Source organism: Salvelinus alpinus, chromosome 22 (genome assembly GCF_045679555.1).
Source record: "Salvelinus alpinus chromosome 22, SLU_Salpinus.1, whole genome shotgun sequence".
NCBI lineage: Eukaryota > Metazoa > Chordata > Actinopteri > Salmoniformes > Salmonidae > Salvelinus > Salvelinus alpinus.
In genome coordinates, this window is record NC_092107.1 from 5,148,009 (window position 1) to 5,165,028 (window position 17,020).

At 44.4% G+C, this 17,020-nt stretch overlaps 2 protein-coding genes across 4 annotated transcripts in view; both read right to left on the bottom strand.

Moving 5' to 3' along the window:
• The window catches only part of LOC139548863 (Golgi SNAP receptor complex member 1), a 54,443-nt gene extending 45,548 nt beyond the window's left edge, over positions 1-8,895 (bottom strand). Inside the window, exons 1-6 of one of the 3 annotated variants that reach the window (XM_071358762.1) lie at positions 8,675-8,711; positions 8,129-8,176; positions 7,832-7,943; positions 5,076-5,166; positions 4,866-4,973; positions 4,588-4,679 (exon numbers count right to left, since the gene is read on the bottom strand). In XM_071358762.1, the coding sequence (XP_071214863.1) occupies positions 4,588-4,679; positions 4,866-4,973; positions 5,076-5,120 (245 nt within the window). In that variant the 5' untranslated portion in view covers positions 5,121-5,166; positions 7,832-7,943; positions 8,129-8,176; positions 8,675-8,711. Of the gene's footprint in view, positions 1-4,587; positions 4,680-4,865; positions 4,974-5,075; positions 5,167-7,831; positions 7,944-8,128; positions 8,177-8,605 lie in introns of all 3 variants that reach the window. The other 2 variants (XM_071358760.1, XM_071358761.1) reach the window with 2 other exon arrangements.
• A 451-nt stretch (positions 8,896-9,346) lies between these two features.
• LOC139548862 (carboxypeptidase D-like) overlaps positions 9,347-17,020 on the bottom strand; it is a 37,211-nt gene continuing 29,537 nt past the window's right edge. The window contains exons 9-21 of the mRNA XM_071358759.1: positions 16,794-16,903; positions 16,504-16,606; positions 16,281-16,423; positions 15,915-16,084; positions 15,451-15,753; positions 14,673-14,868; positions 14,265-14,400; positions 14,003-14,149; positions 13,825-13,923; positions 13,628-13,692; positions 13,222-13,353; positions 12,520-12,808; positions 9,347-11,961 (exon numbers count right to left, since the gene is read on the bottom strand). Coding sequence (XP_071214860.1) covers positions 11,729-11,961; positions 12,520-12,808; positions 13,222-13,353; positions 13,628-13,692; positions 13,825-13,923; positions 14,003-14,149; positions 14,265-14,400; positions 14,673-14,868; positions 15,451-15,753; positions 15,915-16,084; positions 16,281-16,423; positions 16,504-16,606; positions 16,794-16,903 — 2,126 coding nt within the window. The 3' untranslated portion in view covers positions 9,347-11,728. The remainder of the gene's footprint in view (positions 11,962-12,519; positions 12,809-13,221; positions 13,354-13,627; positions 13,693-13,824; positions 13,924-14,002; positions 14,150-14,264; positions 14,401-14,672; positions 14,869-15,450; positions 15,754-15,914; positions 16,085-16,280; positions 16,424-16,503; positions 16,607-16,793; positions 16,904-17,020) is intronic.

Below are 17,020 nucleotides of genomic sequence, written 5' to 3' on the forward strand. Positions count from 1 at the left end.
TGTACAATACAATAGGGGTTCTTGTTAGCCTAGTGTTGTTGTAGTGATTATTAGCACTGCTGTTAGCGTCAGTAGCTTGGCTATTAGTGTGTGTTAGTTCAGCATTAGCACACCACAAGACTCAAGCACGTGGGCTGTGAAAGCATTACAACACAAGTCTAAATCCTTGAGGAACAGCATGTATGTAGTTTGTCATTTCCCAATGTGTAGATTAATGCTTACAGTACATCATAGGCTACATGGATCAGAATGCACACAACAACAAAAAATGGTCCTTTGGGGACTTTAGTGTTTTTGAAAAACGTGATGACTCAGACAGGACTACCACTAAAATAAAGCTCACATTTCCCATCACATTGTGTGGGTGGGAAGTAATGTCATCTTCCCAAGCAGAACAATTATAAATTCAGTCCACAGCCAACAGAACAGTGAAAGGTTAATTCCCAGGCACTATGATGTATGGTTAATGTGGAGCACATGGAGAACAGACATGAGTGCATGGAACAGTGAGCACTGATGAATAAGGCTATCTGCATATAAGAGGAGGGTAGTGTTTGCTCAATAGGAATCCTACAGTGGTCTCGAGGTGCGCCCTGCTGCATCTTAGATAGATCAATAAGCCATTAAAACACAGACAAGAGTCATAGTCTGGTTGCCCAGCCCTCATTTACTACCAAGCCAATCAGTGGAGCACTGAGCACCTTCTCTCTCTCATTACAGAGGCCCATGGAGGTAGGGCTGGGCAGTAAACCATAAAAACGATATCGGTATCAGTGGCGGTGAGTGCCACTTATGATGACAGAGGACCATTTTTTTTATCATGAGCATGGCCTTATTACTATTACAGCATGTTGGATGACTGTTATTCATATTCCATTCACCCAGTTCAATGTAACATAACTAATTTGCCCTATACCCATCATGAGGTTGCTACAATCTAGCCTACAAATGAAAGTGTACAAAGGTCGATAGAAAAATTTGAGATGATAGACAATGACACATTCAATACAGCCTGGCACACTCTTGCCTGCATCTAGCGTAGAATCATTAGTCCAACAGTTGCAAACGAGAGTTTCGCGTCACCATTTTTGAAAAAGATGTGTTGAAAACTGTTCCAACTATTGTATTTCTCTTTGAGTCCATTACTCACCACATTGTTGGCACTGCAGTGCTAGCTAACTGTAGCTTATGCTTTCAGTACTAGATTCATTATCTGATCCTTTGATTGGGTGAACGACGCTCGTCGGATGTGGCAGGGCTTGCAAACTATTACAGACTACAAAAGGGAAGCACAGCCGCGAGCTGCTCAGTGACACGAGCCTACCAGACGAGCTAAATTACCTCTATGCTCGCTTCGGGGCAAGCAACACTGAAGCATGCATTAGAGCATCGGCTGTTCCGGACAAGATGTGAGTAAGATCTTTAAACAGGTCAACATACACAAGGCCAGACGGATTACCAGGACGTGGACACCGAGCATGTGCTGGCCAATTGGCAAGTGTCTTCAATTACATTTTCAACCTGTTCCTGACTGAGTCTGTAATACCAACATGTTTCAAGCAGACCACCATAGTCCCTATGCCCAAGAACACTAAGGTAACCTGCCTAAATGACTATCGACCCGTAGCACTCACGTCTGTAGCCATGAAGTGCTTTGAAAGGCTGGTCATGGCTCACATCAACAACATTATCCCAGAAACCCTTGACCCACTCATATTTGCATACCTTTTTTCAGTCTCCCTCTCAGGAGGGAGCATGGGTCCTCAAAAGGTTCTACAGCTGCACCAGACAGCATCCTAATTGGTTGTATCCCTGCCTGGTATAGCAACTGCTCGGCCTCCGCCCGCAAGGCACTACAGAGGGTAGTGCATATGGCCCAGTACAACACGTGGTCCCAAGCTTCCTGCCATCCAGGACCTCTATACCAGGCAGTGTCAGAGGAAGGCCCTAAAAATTGTCAAAGACTCCAGCCACCCTAGTCATAGACTGTTCTCTCTACTACTGCATGGTATGCTGTACCGGAACGCCAAGTCTAGGTCCAAAAGGCTTCTTAACAGCTTCTACCCCCAAGCCATAAGACTCCTGAACAGCTAATCAAATGGCTACCCAGACTATTTGCATTGTACCCCCCCTCTTTTACACTGCTGCTACTCTATTATCTATGCATAGTCACTTTAACTCTACCTACATATTACCTAAATTACCTCAACTAACCTGTGCCCCCGCACATTGACTCTGTACCGGTACCCCATGTACAGTGGGGAGAACAAGTATTTGATAACCTGCAAAATCAGCAGTGTTTCCTACTTACAAAGCATGTAGAGGTCTGTAATTTTTATCATAGGTACACTTCAACTGTGAGAGACGCAATAAAATGCAAATTAGGGCCTCCCGGGTGGCGCAGTGGTCTAGGGCACTGCATCGCAGTGCTAGCTGCGCCACCAGAGTCTCTGGGTTCGCGCCCAGGCTCTGTCGCAGCCGGCCGCGACCAGGAGGTCCGTGGGGCGACGCACAATTGGCATAGCGTCGTCCGGGTTAGGGAGGGTTTGGCCGGTAGGGATATCCTTGTCTCATCGCGCTCCAGCGACTCCTGTGGCGGGCCGGGCGCAGTGCGCGCTAACCAAGGGGGCCAGGTACACGGTGTTTCCTCCCCGACACATTGGTGCGGCTGGCTTCCGGGTTGGAGGCGCGCTGTGTTAAGAAGCAGTGCGGCTTGGTTGGGTTGTGCTTCGGAGGACGCATGGCTTTCGACCTTCGTCTCTCCCGAGCCCGTACGGGAGTTGTAGCGATGAGACAAGATAGTAATTACTAGCGATTGGATACCACGAAAATTGGGGAGAAAATGGGATAAAAAATAATAATTCAAAAAAATGCAAATTATTTAATTACATGACATAAGTATTTAATCACCTACCAACCAGTAAGAATTCCGGCTCTCACAGACCTGTTATTTTTCTTTAAGAAGCCCTCTTGTTCTCCACTCGTTACCTGTATAAAAGACCCCTGTCCACACACTCAATCAAACAGACTCCAACCTCTCCACAATGGCCAAGACCAGAGAGCCGTGTAAAGACATCAGGAATAAAATTGTAGACCTGCACAAGGCTGGGATGGGCTACAGGACAATAGGCAAGCAGCTTGGTGAGAAGGCAACAACTGTTGGGGCAATTATTAGAAAATGGAAGAAGTTCAAGATGACGGTCAATCACCCTCGGTCTGGGGCTCCATGCAAGATCTCACCTCGTGGGGCATCAATGATCATGAGGAAGGTGAGGGATCAGCCCAGAACTACACGGCAGGACCTGGTCAATGACCTGAAGAGAGCTGGGACCACAGTCTCAAAGAAAACCATTAGTAACACACTACGCCGTCATGGATTAAAATCCTGCAGCGCACGCAAGGTCCCCCTGCTCAAGCCAGCGCATGTCCAGGCCCGTCTGAAGTTTGCCAATGACCATCTGGATGATTCAGAGGAGGAATGGGAGAAGGTCATGTGGTCTGATGAGACAAAAATACAGCTTTTTGGTCTAAACTCCACTCGCCGTGTTTGGAGGAAGAAGAAGGATGAGTACAACCCCAAGAACACCATCCCAACCGTGAAGCATGGAGGTGGAAACATCATTCTTTGGGGATGCTTTTCTGCAAGGGGACAGGACGACTGCACCGTATTGAGGGGAGGATGGATGGGGCCATGTATCGCGAGATCTTGGCCAACAACCTCCCTCCCTCAGTAAGAGCATTGAAGATGGGTCGTGGCTGGGTCTTCCAGCATGACAACGACCCGAAACACACAGCCAGGGCAACTAACGAGTGTCTCCGTAAGAAGCATCTCAAGGTCCTGGAGTGGCCTAGCCAGTCTCCAGACCTGAACCCAATAGAAAATATTTGGAGGGAGCTGAAATTCCGTATTGCCCAGCGACAGCCCCGAAACCTGAAAGATCTGGAGAAGGTCTGTATGGAGTGGGCCAAAATCCCTGCTGCAGTGTGTGCAAACCTGGTCAAGAACTACAGGAAACGTATGATCTCTGTAATTGCAAACAAAGGTTTCTGTAACAAATATTAAGTTCTGCATTTCTGATGTATCAAATACTTATGTCATGCAATAAAATGCAAATTAATTACTTAAAAATCATACAATGTGATTTTCTGGATTTTTGTTTTAGATTCCGTCTCTCACAGTTGAAGTGTACCTATGATAAAAATGACAGACCTCTACATGCTTTGTAAGTAGGAAAACCTGCAAAAATCGGCAGTGTATCAAATACTTGTTCTACCCACTGTATGCTTGTGTCACCCCACCCAAAGTGGGTGAAATGTCACTAAAACTTTTTTATAATAAACTTCAGCATCTAAATAGCATACAGGACTGGTATTCTATTCTTTTGTTTTCAATGACATCGATTTGGAATTTGAGACAAAGAGGGAGTGTTCTTACATACAGAAACATAATAAATCAATATAATCGTATGCTTTATCAATCACCCTTTTTAGTTGAAATAAAATCCACAACCTGTTGTTTCAAGTCAGTACAACGTTTTATGGTAAGAAAGGATCTATGGAGGGATGGCTGGAGGGAGAGATACTCACTCAATGTCTTTGCGGACAGACCCCAGCAAATCTTCTCTCTCCCGGATGGCAAGGAAGTTGGCTTTGGTTTTGTGGAATTCATGAGTGTAGTCCTTGGGTACAGCAACAAAAAACAGGAGTTAAGGGGATGCAAAACTATTAACCCCATGGGAGTCAAGTGAAAATGTAAATGATGCATGCAGATCTCAAGTTAAGACTAAGAGATGAGACAAGGGGAGAGAAACAAAGAAAGAGGGAGGAAGAGAAAAAGGTAGAAATAGTAAGAGACAGGCACAGACTTGCAAGATGTCTCTGTGTCTCTGGAGCGTGTGCATCAGGGCTGCGTTAAGGGACGTCACCCCCGGGGTGCTGGTGTACTCAGCCATCTTGTCATTCACACCTGTGAGCTGAGAGACACAGCACCATCAGTTCACACAATGCAAGATTCAACCATGTTGACATGCCTATGATAGTGAAGCTGAATACAATTATTTGCTGTTTAGTCTTACTTTGGCCAGCAGCTGTTCAATCTCCACAGACATGGTCTCAAACATTCTGTCCTGCGTCGAGTTGTTGAGGAGGGGAGCAGTATCTGAGTTGCTATAGCACGGATAGGAAGACAAGGAGGCCATTAGGACTCTCAACATGTGGGCTTGGTGGAGGTACTGTATCACCATATTTGTAACACCTATCAGTCCAATCAGATCCATGAACACCAAGAAAAAGCACGTTTAAAAGAGAATCTCCATTGAAAGTGCTTTATAGTCCAGAAGAAGGCTTAATCTCTGTTTGGGAAACTGGCCCCGAAGGTGTAGAAGGCTAGGAGCTAGAGGAAGGGACTAGAAACCTGAATGGGACTGGGCACTCGTCTGACCTGTAATTTAGGCCCTAGAGCAGTGGTTCTTAACCTGGGTTCGATCGAACCCCAGGGGTTCGGTGAGTCAGTCTCAGGGGTTCGGCGGAGGTCAAGACACACATCCGACTCATAGGATTCGTGATGACACGTCCCGCTTGGCCATCATTGGCTGCAGGTGATCACGCTACATCGCTTGGCCTATCTGTGCTGCAGGGAATTTGGTGCGCTCAGTAGTCGACTTGTGACTGTCGTGATGGTACGTCTTGTGATTTCTTTCTTAATATTTTAATCCCTTCATACTTACTATGTCGAGCAAAAAAAGAAAGTGGTCGGACGAATATGTACAATATGGATTCACATGTATAACGGAACGTGATGGGAGTCAGCGTCCTAACTGCATGATTTGCAATGCCAAGTTGAGCAATTCTAGTCTAGCACCGGCAAAACTAAGAGAACACTTCCTTAAGCTGCATGGAGATGGAAAATACAAGAACACAACGCTCGCTGAATTCAAGGTGAAGAGAGCCAGATTCGATGAAAAGGCTACTCTGCCTGTTCTCGGCTTTGTACCCATCAACAAACCGATCCTCACAGCATCGTACGAAGTTGCTTACCTGATCGCAAAGCAGGGCAAACCACACACCATTGGTGAAACACTCATAAAACCAGCTGTGTTGAAGATGGCGAATATCATGCTGGGAAAAGAGGCTGAAGTTAAGTTATCCCAAATTCCTCTTTCAAATGACACCATCAGCGACAGAATAGAAGACATGAGCAAAGACATCTTGGCTCAAGTAGTTGCAGATTTGATTTCAAGCCCTGCAAAATTCAGCCTTCAACTCGACGAGACCACAGACGTTTCCAATCTAAGCCAGCTTGCTGTATTCGTGCGCTATGTGAAAGACGACGTGATAAAGGAACATTTTTTATTTTGTAAGCCTCTTACAACAACAACTAAGGCAGCCGATGTGAAGAAACTTGTGGATGACTTCTTCAAAGACAACAATCTATCTTTCGTGGGATATGGTTTCTGCAGTTTGTTCGGACGGAGCTCCAGTCATGCTGGGAAGAAAGTCTGGTTTTGGTGCGCTAGTGAAAGCCGATGCACCACCACATCATTGTTACGCATTGTATTCTGCACAGGCATGCGTTGGCAACAAAAACCTTGCCTCCAAAACTGGCAGAAGTATTAAAAATTGTAGTGGAATGCGTGAACTATGTGCGAACTAGTGCTCTGAGGCACCGCATCTTCAGTGAGCTGTGTAAAGAAATGGGCTCTGAATTCGAGGTACTTCTGTACCATTCTAACGTTCGGTGGTTATCCCGGGGACAGGTGCTGAATCGTGTTTTTGCCGTGCGTGTGGAATTAGCCCTGTTTTTGCAAGACCACCAACATTGTCATGCAGATTGCTTCAAAATTTCTGAGTTCATTCTCATTTTAGCGTACATGGCTGATATCTTCGCAGCTCTCAATCATCTCAATCAAAAGATGCAGGGCGGTGGAGTCAACATCATCGAAGCGGAGGAAAACCTGAAGGCTTTTCAAAAAAAGCTACCGTTATGGAAACGACGAACAGAGAACGATAACTTCGCAAACTTTCCCCTGCTGGACGACTGTGTAAGTAAGATCGAAGATGTATCTGGAATCGGAGACATTTCTGTACACGCGGAACTGAAGCAAGCAATTGCCACGCACTTAGATGAGCTTGCAAAGTCTCTCGACGGATACTTCCCTACAAGAGAGTCATATCCAGCATGGGTGAGACAGCCGTTCACGTTTAGTGTTGAGACAACAGATGTCAATGATGAATACCTATATGAAATCATTGAAATTCAGCAGAGCCAGGTTCAACAGCAACTCTTCAGAACAACAACGCTTTCAACGTTTTGGTGTCAACAAATGGTAACGTACCCTGTTATTGCTAAGAAAGCTCTGGAGATTTTCATACCGTTTGTTACAGCATATCTTTGCGAGCAATCCTTTTCGAGGATGCTGGACATAAAAATGAAGAAAAGGAACAGACTTTGTTGCGAAAATGACATGAGAGTGGCACTTGCCAAGGTGAAGCCGCGCATTTCTGAACTGGTCTCTGAAAGGCAACAGCAGACGTCACACTGATTTGCAGTAAATATTCATTATTATGTTTTTGTTTTTGTGTGAAAATCATGTTTTGATGATTTTGTTCTTTGAACACACGGTGTTGATGTTGATGCACGGTTCATTTTGTGCACCAGTAAAATATATACCTATGTTTTGAATTTGAAAAAAATCATATTATTTTTCCAATTAAGAAGGGTTCGGTGAATGCGCATATGAAACTGGTGGGGTTCAGTACCTCCAACAAGGTTAAGAACCACTGCCCTAGAGGAAGGGGTTAGTGACCTAAATGGAACTGGTTTTAGTCTTACCTGTCTCCTCGACGTCCATCTCTGGAGCTGCTGTAGCTTGTACACAGTTTACTTAAGGACACAAGCTTCAGGTCCAACTCATTCTCCAGCTGCCTGGCCTGCTTTCGCAAATCTGGAATGTGCAACACACATAGCACACACACCGTTTGGAATTGAGAAACAGGGTTGGCATCAGTAATCTAAGCCTACAGAAAGACTAATCCACATAGCTAATGAGTCATATTAATAATATGTTGTCTTGCTGTCTTTTTCATATAAACGTTAGTTAAATATCCAACTTTTTCTGAACATAAGTACCTTATTCAATTAGTCATCTATACAATAGTGGTAGGTAGTAAACGTCAGCTAAGTGGAGACAAAAAAAACAATCAGGCAGCACTTCTCTAATCATCCTTCTGCTGTTGACAAAATAACTTGGCTGGCTAACCAACTAACGTTAGCACACAAACATAATTTGGCTAACGTTGGCTGCACATATAACTAAATAACTAGCTAGGTGAAATTGAAATCACAATTTAGCTAGCAACATTTTTATTTCGTTAGCTAGCTAACTATACAACGAATCTAAAATAGCTAGCTACAAGATATTTGAAGGTAACTCGCTAGGCTAACCAACATTAGCTAGCTGACGTTACATCCGTAAACGCTTCACTTGCTAGCAAAGCTTGTTTTGCTAGCTAGCTGAGCTCGTGGACAGGCCACCCAACCCAACGGCGTGTCGATTTGCTCCAAATTTGACAACACTTTTGGCATGTAAACCCCGTTCAAATTTACCAAACATCGTTGCAAATGTATCAAATAGTTGTCCGATCGCACCCTAGTTGTGCCAGTTTGCCACCTCACCTTCCCAGTAGTTGCTGCTTCCTCCTGCCATTTTTGTTGTCCAACGTCATCAGCTGACGCACGGCCCACCTACAAGACATGGAACTTGAAAACCCCTACCACACTACAAATGCGCCTCCCGGTGCGGTTAACTAGTCATGTGCGGCATCCATTGACAAACTGGTCAGCATCTTGGGAACAAAAAAAACGGTGTATATATTGCCTCGTAGACAGTAATTGATAGCGGAATGATTGTGTGAGAAAGACAGCTACAGACCACACCTGCCAGTAGAAGATAATATGTTGCCTTTAATGCCTTCTTTTCAGATAAACTGTGTCCACAGAAGCAATGAGGAATGCTGTGAAACTGGTCAAATTCTCTCAACATTCCGCTTCCCCTCCCCATAAAAATAAAATGGCAAATGCTAGTAGTCTGCACACAAACTGCATTTTGACATCGCAAAATCCAGCCTATTAAATTGACTAAACTAAATCTGCAGTAACACATTTTTCACCTCACAGCAGCCACCATGCAAGTTGTCTTCATACAAAACATAAATTCATTGGTTGTCCCCTAGTGGCAATGGTGGGTCAATAGAAAATGCTACAATTGAGATTCTGCTTTAACATTTTGCTGCTGAATGACAGATACAGTATAATCTGGCTGAGAAAAGATGAGAGCAGTGTCATAGCAACGAATTAGGACATAATTTATTTTCTTTCCATATTGTTTAATTCATCAATGTCTTGAATGTTCATGTTAGCATGTCTGTCATATCACCACATACAACGTAACAGGTTGGTTTGTTATGAAATGTGTGTGTTATTCAGGGTTAACATGAATTGCATTTATTTTTCTCATTCAAATACACTTGGCAATAGTTCATTATCTACAATCAACTCAGTTTCATATAAAAAGAAACAAAAATAACCATTTACATCAAAACCCCAACATCCATTCAGAAAACACTCTCCATCCCTCTCACACACACAATGTAAAACAAATAGAAAAATAACTTACTTTCTCCCCCTAAGATTACCTGGCTTTGCTACAATATTGATTATGTGCAACTGAGATGATAGTTAGGAGTCAGACACCCCTGTAGATTAGTGGTCCTTCACCCTGGTCCTGGAAAACTACATAGCGTACAGGGTTTTGTTCCAGCCCAGCACTAACATACCCGATTCGACTAACCAGCTACTCAAAAAGACCTTGATGAGAGTAGAATTGGGAGGGTTAGTGTTGGGCTGGAACAAAAGTCTGCACACCTTATACTCCTCATGACCAGGGTTGGTGACCACTGTTGTAGAGGAAGATGCCCTCCTCTCTAAACACTCTCCCACAACTGCTGGATGGTTCTAGAGCAGACGTTCTTGCACCTTTTCAGTAATGTAGGGTTGACATCTAGCACAAGGACTTGATAGAATTATAATTTATCAGATGTACAAATAAATCATGAATGCATGAAAAAAAATACAAGTAAATTACAACAAAATATACTATATGTTGCGGCTGATTATTAAAGCATGGGTAAGTAATTTGCCATCTTAAGGGTCATTTTGAGATATGAAACGTGTGTAGAAAGAAAAAGCATAGATTCTCTTTCAAATGGAAAAACATTAAGAAAACCATCCAGTTGTGATTTACAGTATTTGCATCTATTTCAAAGTGCATTCCCTGAACAATTAAATGGGGAATCTTGTATTTGTATTTAACATACAGTGCTTGTAGTAAAATGCAGAGGGCCTTGTGCTGTATGTTCAAGAGGACACATGAATAATCAGAGGGCAATAGAAGTGAAAACACATGCAGCCTGTGAACCCGGCCCATTGTAAGTCTTCTGCTCTGAAAGAGAGCATCTCTTAAAATACTCCAGACCCCTGGATGAATCCTGGATGACTAATGTCTTCCATATCACCTGAGTATATGATGGATCACAGATTATAATCTGTACTAGACCATAATCTGGACAAGATTCTAGTATATCTAATACCCACACCACCACGCTTCTGTACTGTAGCCCTAAAAGAGAGTGGCATGTCTAACTCTACATCAGCCAAGGCACTGTGTTTGATGCTCCCTCTGAAAGACTGGCTAACTGGACTGTGACAACACTGACAAAAACCTTGAGAAACAGACATTTCTTTAATCATTTCAAATGACTGCAATTGGTATATTCATTGGTACTAGTTAAGCAAGTATCAAATAAATAAATGGACAGGTTGATGAGTGGCTAACTGCAAAAGTGTGCATGAAGAAAAAAAAGGTTGCCCAGCTCCACTAGGCCTTTAGTGTGCATCTGTAAACAGAGCAAAGCAGGTGTTAATTTGGACAATTCAGCTTGGACACCAGCCATAGAGGATCATTGTGGTCTCTGAAACAGCTCTCTCTGGTGGGCGGGAGGAGGACAGGCAAATGGGACCTGGAGAATCTTATAGGGACGGACAAGAACAAGCCCTCCCTGCTCCACCTCGTCCTCTCCAGTAGAGCAGAACCACAGAGCACAACAACTGCCAACTCAACAGTCACAGGGAGGGGCAGTAGTAGTAGAGCAATTCCACAGTAACAGGGTGAGATTCAGATTTTTCACTTGAAAATGTATTTCAAACAAAAACTATACAACTCTATGCACTCTAACTCTACTACAATTTCCACAGAACATAATTAAAAATTATTATTTTTTAAACAGAATAACGGCCCCAACAGCACAAACTGTCATTCTGTTACTAAACTTTGTATCTGCACTGTTCTTCAAGTAAATGTGTTACTGTAAAATGTTCTATGGAAATGGTTAAAAGTAGTCCCTGTGCATCGAGTTTTACGGTGTGTTCAACTCTGCAATCATTGGTTTTTGTTTTATCGGAGTCTCAGCATCACTCTGTTAATGTGGAATTGCCCAGTACCAACAGGGTCATATTCATTTGGGCACACTGTAGCAAAACGTTTTCGAACAACATAAAGCAAAAACGAGCGTTTCTTATTGTCCCTTCCCTGTTTCCATCCATTTGGTGGCTAATGAATATGACCCAGGTTGGCCATGTATGTATGTCTATAGTATATATGTATGTGGGATCTCAGAGTTTGTTGGCGTTCGCGTAGAGCGTGTCCTCATCGCTTTCGCTCTCATCCTGGAACTCGTTTGATAGCAGGGACTTCTTGGAGCCCATGGAGGTAAGGCGAATCTCGTCCTCGTAATCGTCACGGTGCTGCCGCAGCCGGTGGAAACCATCCTTCTGCTGGTTGGATTTAGCAGAGCACACACACCAGATGATACAGGCTGTCACCACCAGGGCCGTCATGGAGGCCGCTGCAGGGAAGGAGAGAGGAGAGACAAGCATATATACACATGAGGCAAGCATATATACACATGAGGCAGAGGCACAAAACAAACGTATGTCCTAAAAACCTACAGAATTTAACTTATTCACCTTGTTTTACTCCCTACAATAGTCCCCGGGCCGACTACGTGAAAAATCGGTCGATGTGCCCTTGAGTAAGACACTTAACCCTAATTGCTCTGGATAAGAGCGTCTGCTAAATTATTATATATATATTTTTATTTTTATTTATTTTTTATTGAACCTTTATTTAACTAGGCAAGTCAGTTAAGAACAAATTCTTATTTACAATGACGGCCTAGGAACAGTGGGTTAACTGCCTTGTTCAGGGGCAGAACAGATTTGTACCTTGTCAGCTCGGGAATTCGATCTAGCAACCCTTCGATTACTGGCCCAACACTCTAACCACTAGGCTACCTGCCGCACCAATGACTAAAATGTTTAAAAAATAATAATTATCTGCAATCATCTGGCAACATTATACAACAGGTAACATCTCCACAAAAACCAGTTCTCCTCATGCTTACCTGCAGTAGCCACAACAAACTCCCGGGGAAGACCAAAAATGCGGTTGTCCATGTCAAACTCTATGATGATGGAGCTGGCGGCTTCATATGACGACACAACCACCTCCTGCCGTTGTTGCTGGTAGCCATCAGCCACAGCCTCTATGTTGTGGATTCCTGGTGCCAGAAGAGCATGGAAGTAGCCTCCCTCTGCAGTGAACACCCTCACACCCCCGTTCAACACTATCATGGCCCCCACGATGGGCTTCCCACTCTTATCCTTTACCATGCCACGCACACCTTTATGGACCTGAGGGAGAGACAGAAACACAGATTGAATGTAAAGTACACAGAACAAAAATTAAGTAGCCTTGTCCAAGCCAGAACGGCCAATAGGGCAGGAGCCTATATCCTGTTACTGTAGCGTAAGGCAGCTTGATGTACAGAACAAGTATACCCCCTAAACAGGATGCTAGTCTATCGCAGGAAGATATTGTAATATTATCTTCATTTCATCTTCTGTGGCAATACTTGCACATGTATGCCATAAATGCATTCAATAATGTATCAAACAAACGCATTTGATAAGTAACCAATCCAAGCCCTGAAATGCATTAATTAATTATTATCAAACACACTCAATAACTCATCAACGCATTTGTAAACTTATCGAATGAATTTGTATTACATGACCCCAGGTCAGAGGTCAAGGGTATTACTGACCTCCACCAGCATGCTGAGCAGTGCCTTCCTGTTCTCAGCCCACAGCGTGGCCAGCTGCTCGGCTGGGGGGAACAGACAGCAGCCTGTATACACCGTGATCTCTGGACAGTGGCCAAAGTCCACACTGAAGTCCTAGAAAGAAAGACAGACAGAGACAGACAGATCAGAATAGCCATATTGACAACCAGTAAAGCTTAGTCCAGAATGGCCACTGTACTTTAAAATCAAACACAATTGACCAGGCTCTTAGACAGTTAGTTGAAGTTAAATACAGACTTAGCAGTGGAAGTCGTGTCATTCCAGGACTCAACAAGCAGATGCCTCTTTGGGCCGGGTGACAGAACAACCCTTCTCTTGTGAGAGATATAGCATTAGATAGCATTAGGAAGTAGGGTATGAAACATACCTTCATACTGCCCATGTGACTTTGTCTCTCTGCTGCCCTGAGTACTCCATCTGGGATGTTACCCACTGGGGAGAGAGGAGAAGAGGAAGATGAAACATAGGAGTCAGTAGATGTATATAAGCCATCTTTTCCAATTCACCACTTGGAATTCAGTCTATAGGTCACAGTGGTCTATTTGTGGTGCTGTTGGTACATACTCTGGCCATTGCTTGGACATCCCGTATCCCCCAGGTGCATCTTGGGATGGTTGCTGGCATACACATTGGCCAAGTACTTCAGAGTTTCCTCATTTTCAACTGAAAAAAAGTACACTATTAGTTAACTATTTATTTTATAGTTTTCTAGTATTCTAAATTTGGAGCCCCATGTTCCTACCTGGCTGTACAGGCTTGTCGTAGGGGTAAGTAGCCAACAGCGAGCCTCCATCCAGGGCTACAGAGAGTGTGAAGCCCCTCTCTAAGATCAGGTCCATCACTGCCCTGGTCTCTGGCTGAGCCTCCACCACCCGCTGGGAGGCATTACCTACAACAGCAGCACACACAGACAGGACACCATCAAAAATGTAAGGGCATGCAAGTACACACACACACACAACACAAATATCTCCGTCTATACACCAACCACAGCAGGTACTGACCAAAGAAGTCAGTGTCCAGATCTTTCCCGTGTGTGTTGGTCATGCCCACAGTAGAGGTGCACTGTTTCTCTCTGGCCAGCTCTCGTCCATCTGGGTTGATGGAGGGAAGGATGACGATCCGCGTCTCGTTTATCAGCTGTGGAGAGGAGAAGAGGGAGAAGGATAAAGAGGAATGAGGGGTAGAACAACAGTACATCAGTTATATTTAAAGGGAGCTTTTTTATTTTTAGAACATCTAAACTTTTTTGCATGTTCTTTCCTTTTTAAAGTGTGGTCGATAAAAATATCAAAATTGTATGAATATTTAGTCATTTTAAGGCAACACAACTGTGCAAGGGTGTGAATAATTTCACTAGGCACTGTAGTTATGATTGGTGTAGTAAAACCATCTCAGTTAAAACATCTCACCCTGGTGATGGTGGGGTTCTTGTCGTAGTTGATGCAGAGGAAGGCAGCGAACTCCAGCAGGAGCTCTGTGCCCACGGGGGCGTTGCCATGGATACCTCCCACCAAGCGGATCTTGGGCGTGGCCGTTTCACGCTCGTCTGGTTTGTTGGAAATCTCCAAGGCCCAGATGGTCCTGTACTCCACACTCTGGCCCAAACTAGACAGAAGAATGCATGTTATTATCAATTCCACTGTAGATTATATGGGATAATGGTTACCTAGCAGACTCTTCTGCAAAGACACGTAGACTGTAATTCCAACCATTTGGAGGAGAGGTTTTGAGGTTAGCCATTAGGGGTACAGGGGGGCAGGTAGCCTACCGGTTAGTGTTGGGCCAGTAACCGAAAGGTTGCTGGTTTGAATACCCAAGCCGACAAGGTGAAAAATCGGTCGATGTGCCCTTGAGCAAGGCACTTAACCCTAATTTGCTCCTTGGGCACCTTACCACCATGGCAGACCCTGTAAAACAACACATTTCACTGCACCTATCTGGTGTATGTGATAATACATATACACATGTTTTTTGCATGACAAGCTAAATTATTTTGATTAAGGGCAGTTACACTAGGGGTTAGAGGTCAGGGTTACCCAGTGCAGGGAGGTGACATTTGATGAGGAGGTCAGAGGTCATAACTCGGGCCAGCCTACCTTTGCATGGAGGTCCTCTTGGGGAAGTTAAGTTCTAGATGTTAGACATCAGGTTAGGGTTTAGAGGTCAGGGGTCATAACTCAGGCCTACCTATGCAGGGAGGTGATCTTGGGGAAGTTGAGCGTCAAACCCCTCAGGAACTCTGACAGCTCTTTGTAGCGTCTGTATCTGAAGCTGCTCTCTGTGACGGTACTCTGAACCAGCTGCTCCAGCCCCTGGCCCAGAGACAGGTCCTTAATGAAGCTCTGGAACGCCTCCTCTGCAGGGTCCTGGGTGGCTCCAGGGTCCTTGGGGGCCTGGCCATTGGGCTCCGAACGCACCCGCGTCAGCCGGAAGTCTACCAGCTCCACCCCCTCCTCTGGCACTGTGGCGTAGATCTTTACTGAGTTGTACCTGAGAAGAAGGGGAGGGAGGGTTAGGGCACAGAAGGTTGTTCATTCTAATTCTGTTTCTATGGGTTAGGGTTACCCTACAAATGTAGACCCGGTATTGGGTCCACATTTTAAACAAACTCTCTAATTTATCTCAGCTACTTCTACGGTTCTGTCTCTCACCCCTGTGCGGAGGCGGTAAGGTGGTACGTCCCAGGGACCAGAAGTCTCCAGTAGTCTCCAGCTAGGTTGGTTGTGATTGGATGATCGATCTCATCCACCATGATGGTGGCATTAGGGATGCCTGTACCATCTTTAATGTCTATCACCATGCCCTTTACTCCTCTGTGGACCTTCAGAGGGACACACACACACAGAGGATGAACACCTAAAATTCAAGTTGGTGCATTTGAGACAAAGTAAATGGGCAAGACATATATAAAGGGAAAGAGAGAAATTATACGTTCACATTTTTTTTTAGTTTGGAGAGAGAGAGAGATGAATGAGCGAATGACAGCATAGTGAAGGACAGTATGTAAGTATGCTGACCTGGTGGATGTACTGCAGTAAGGCTCTGCGGTTCTGGTCCCAGTACAAAGGCAGGTGCTGGGCCTTAGGGTACTTCACACAGCCCAACTCTATGGTCACCTCAAAACAGTTAGTGTTCAGATAGTTCCAGTCCTGCATCCCACCTGGCGAGAGAACACAAAGAGAAGTCAGATACACACAAATTGTTCCTCTTAGTGATGTATTGGCATGGGAAGGCACGAACCGGGAACATTGTACCAGTTGGCACCGTTGGTGATGCCGTCCTCAAAGAACGCCGATGGGTAAAGGTCCTCACAAGGGTGTCCTTTGTGCATCAGAGCATTTTCCTACACACACACACACAAAAGGGCAAAGGTGACAATGCGATACAAACAGCAGAATTGAAACAGTAAACTTATCAACAACTGTCCAATGTTTTTATTAACGTAATAAACATTATCTTCACAACTGCATGAATACATTTAGTAAATGGAGTGAAATAAGGACCCAAATTGTGTGTTGAAGTCCACTGACCTGAGAGTAGGATCTGGCCACCTGTTTAAAGACCTTGTCATCAGGACACTTGCTGTACTCCGTACGTCCCTGCTTGTCATCATCATATGGGTAATTGACCACCAATGACCCTGTAGTGGGCAGAGAGGAAATACCCAATGAGAATATAGTATATTACTGAAATAATAAAGTTGTCCTCCAGAGTGGGCCAATATGTTGGTGGCGGGCCAATATACATTTTCTATAAA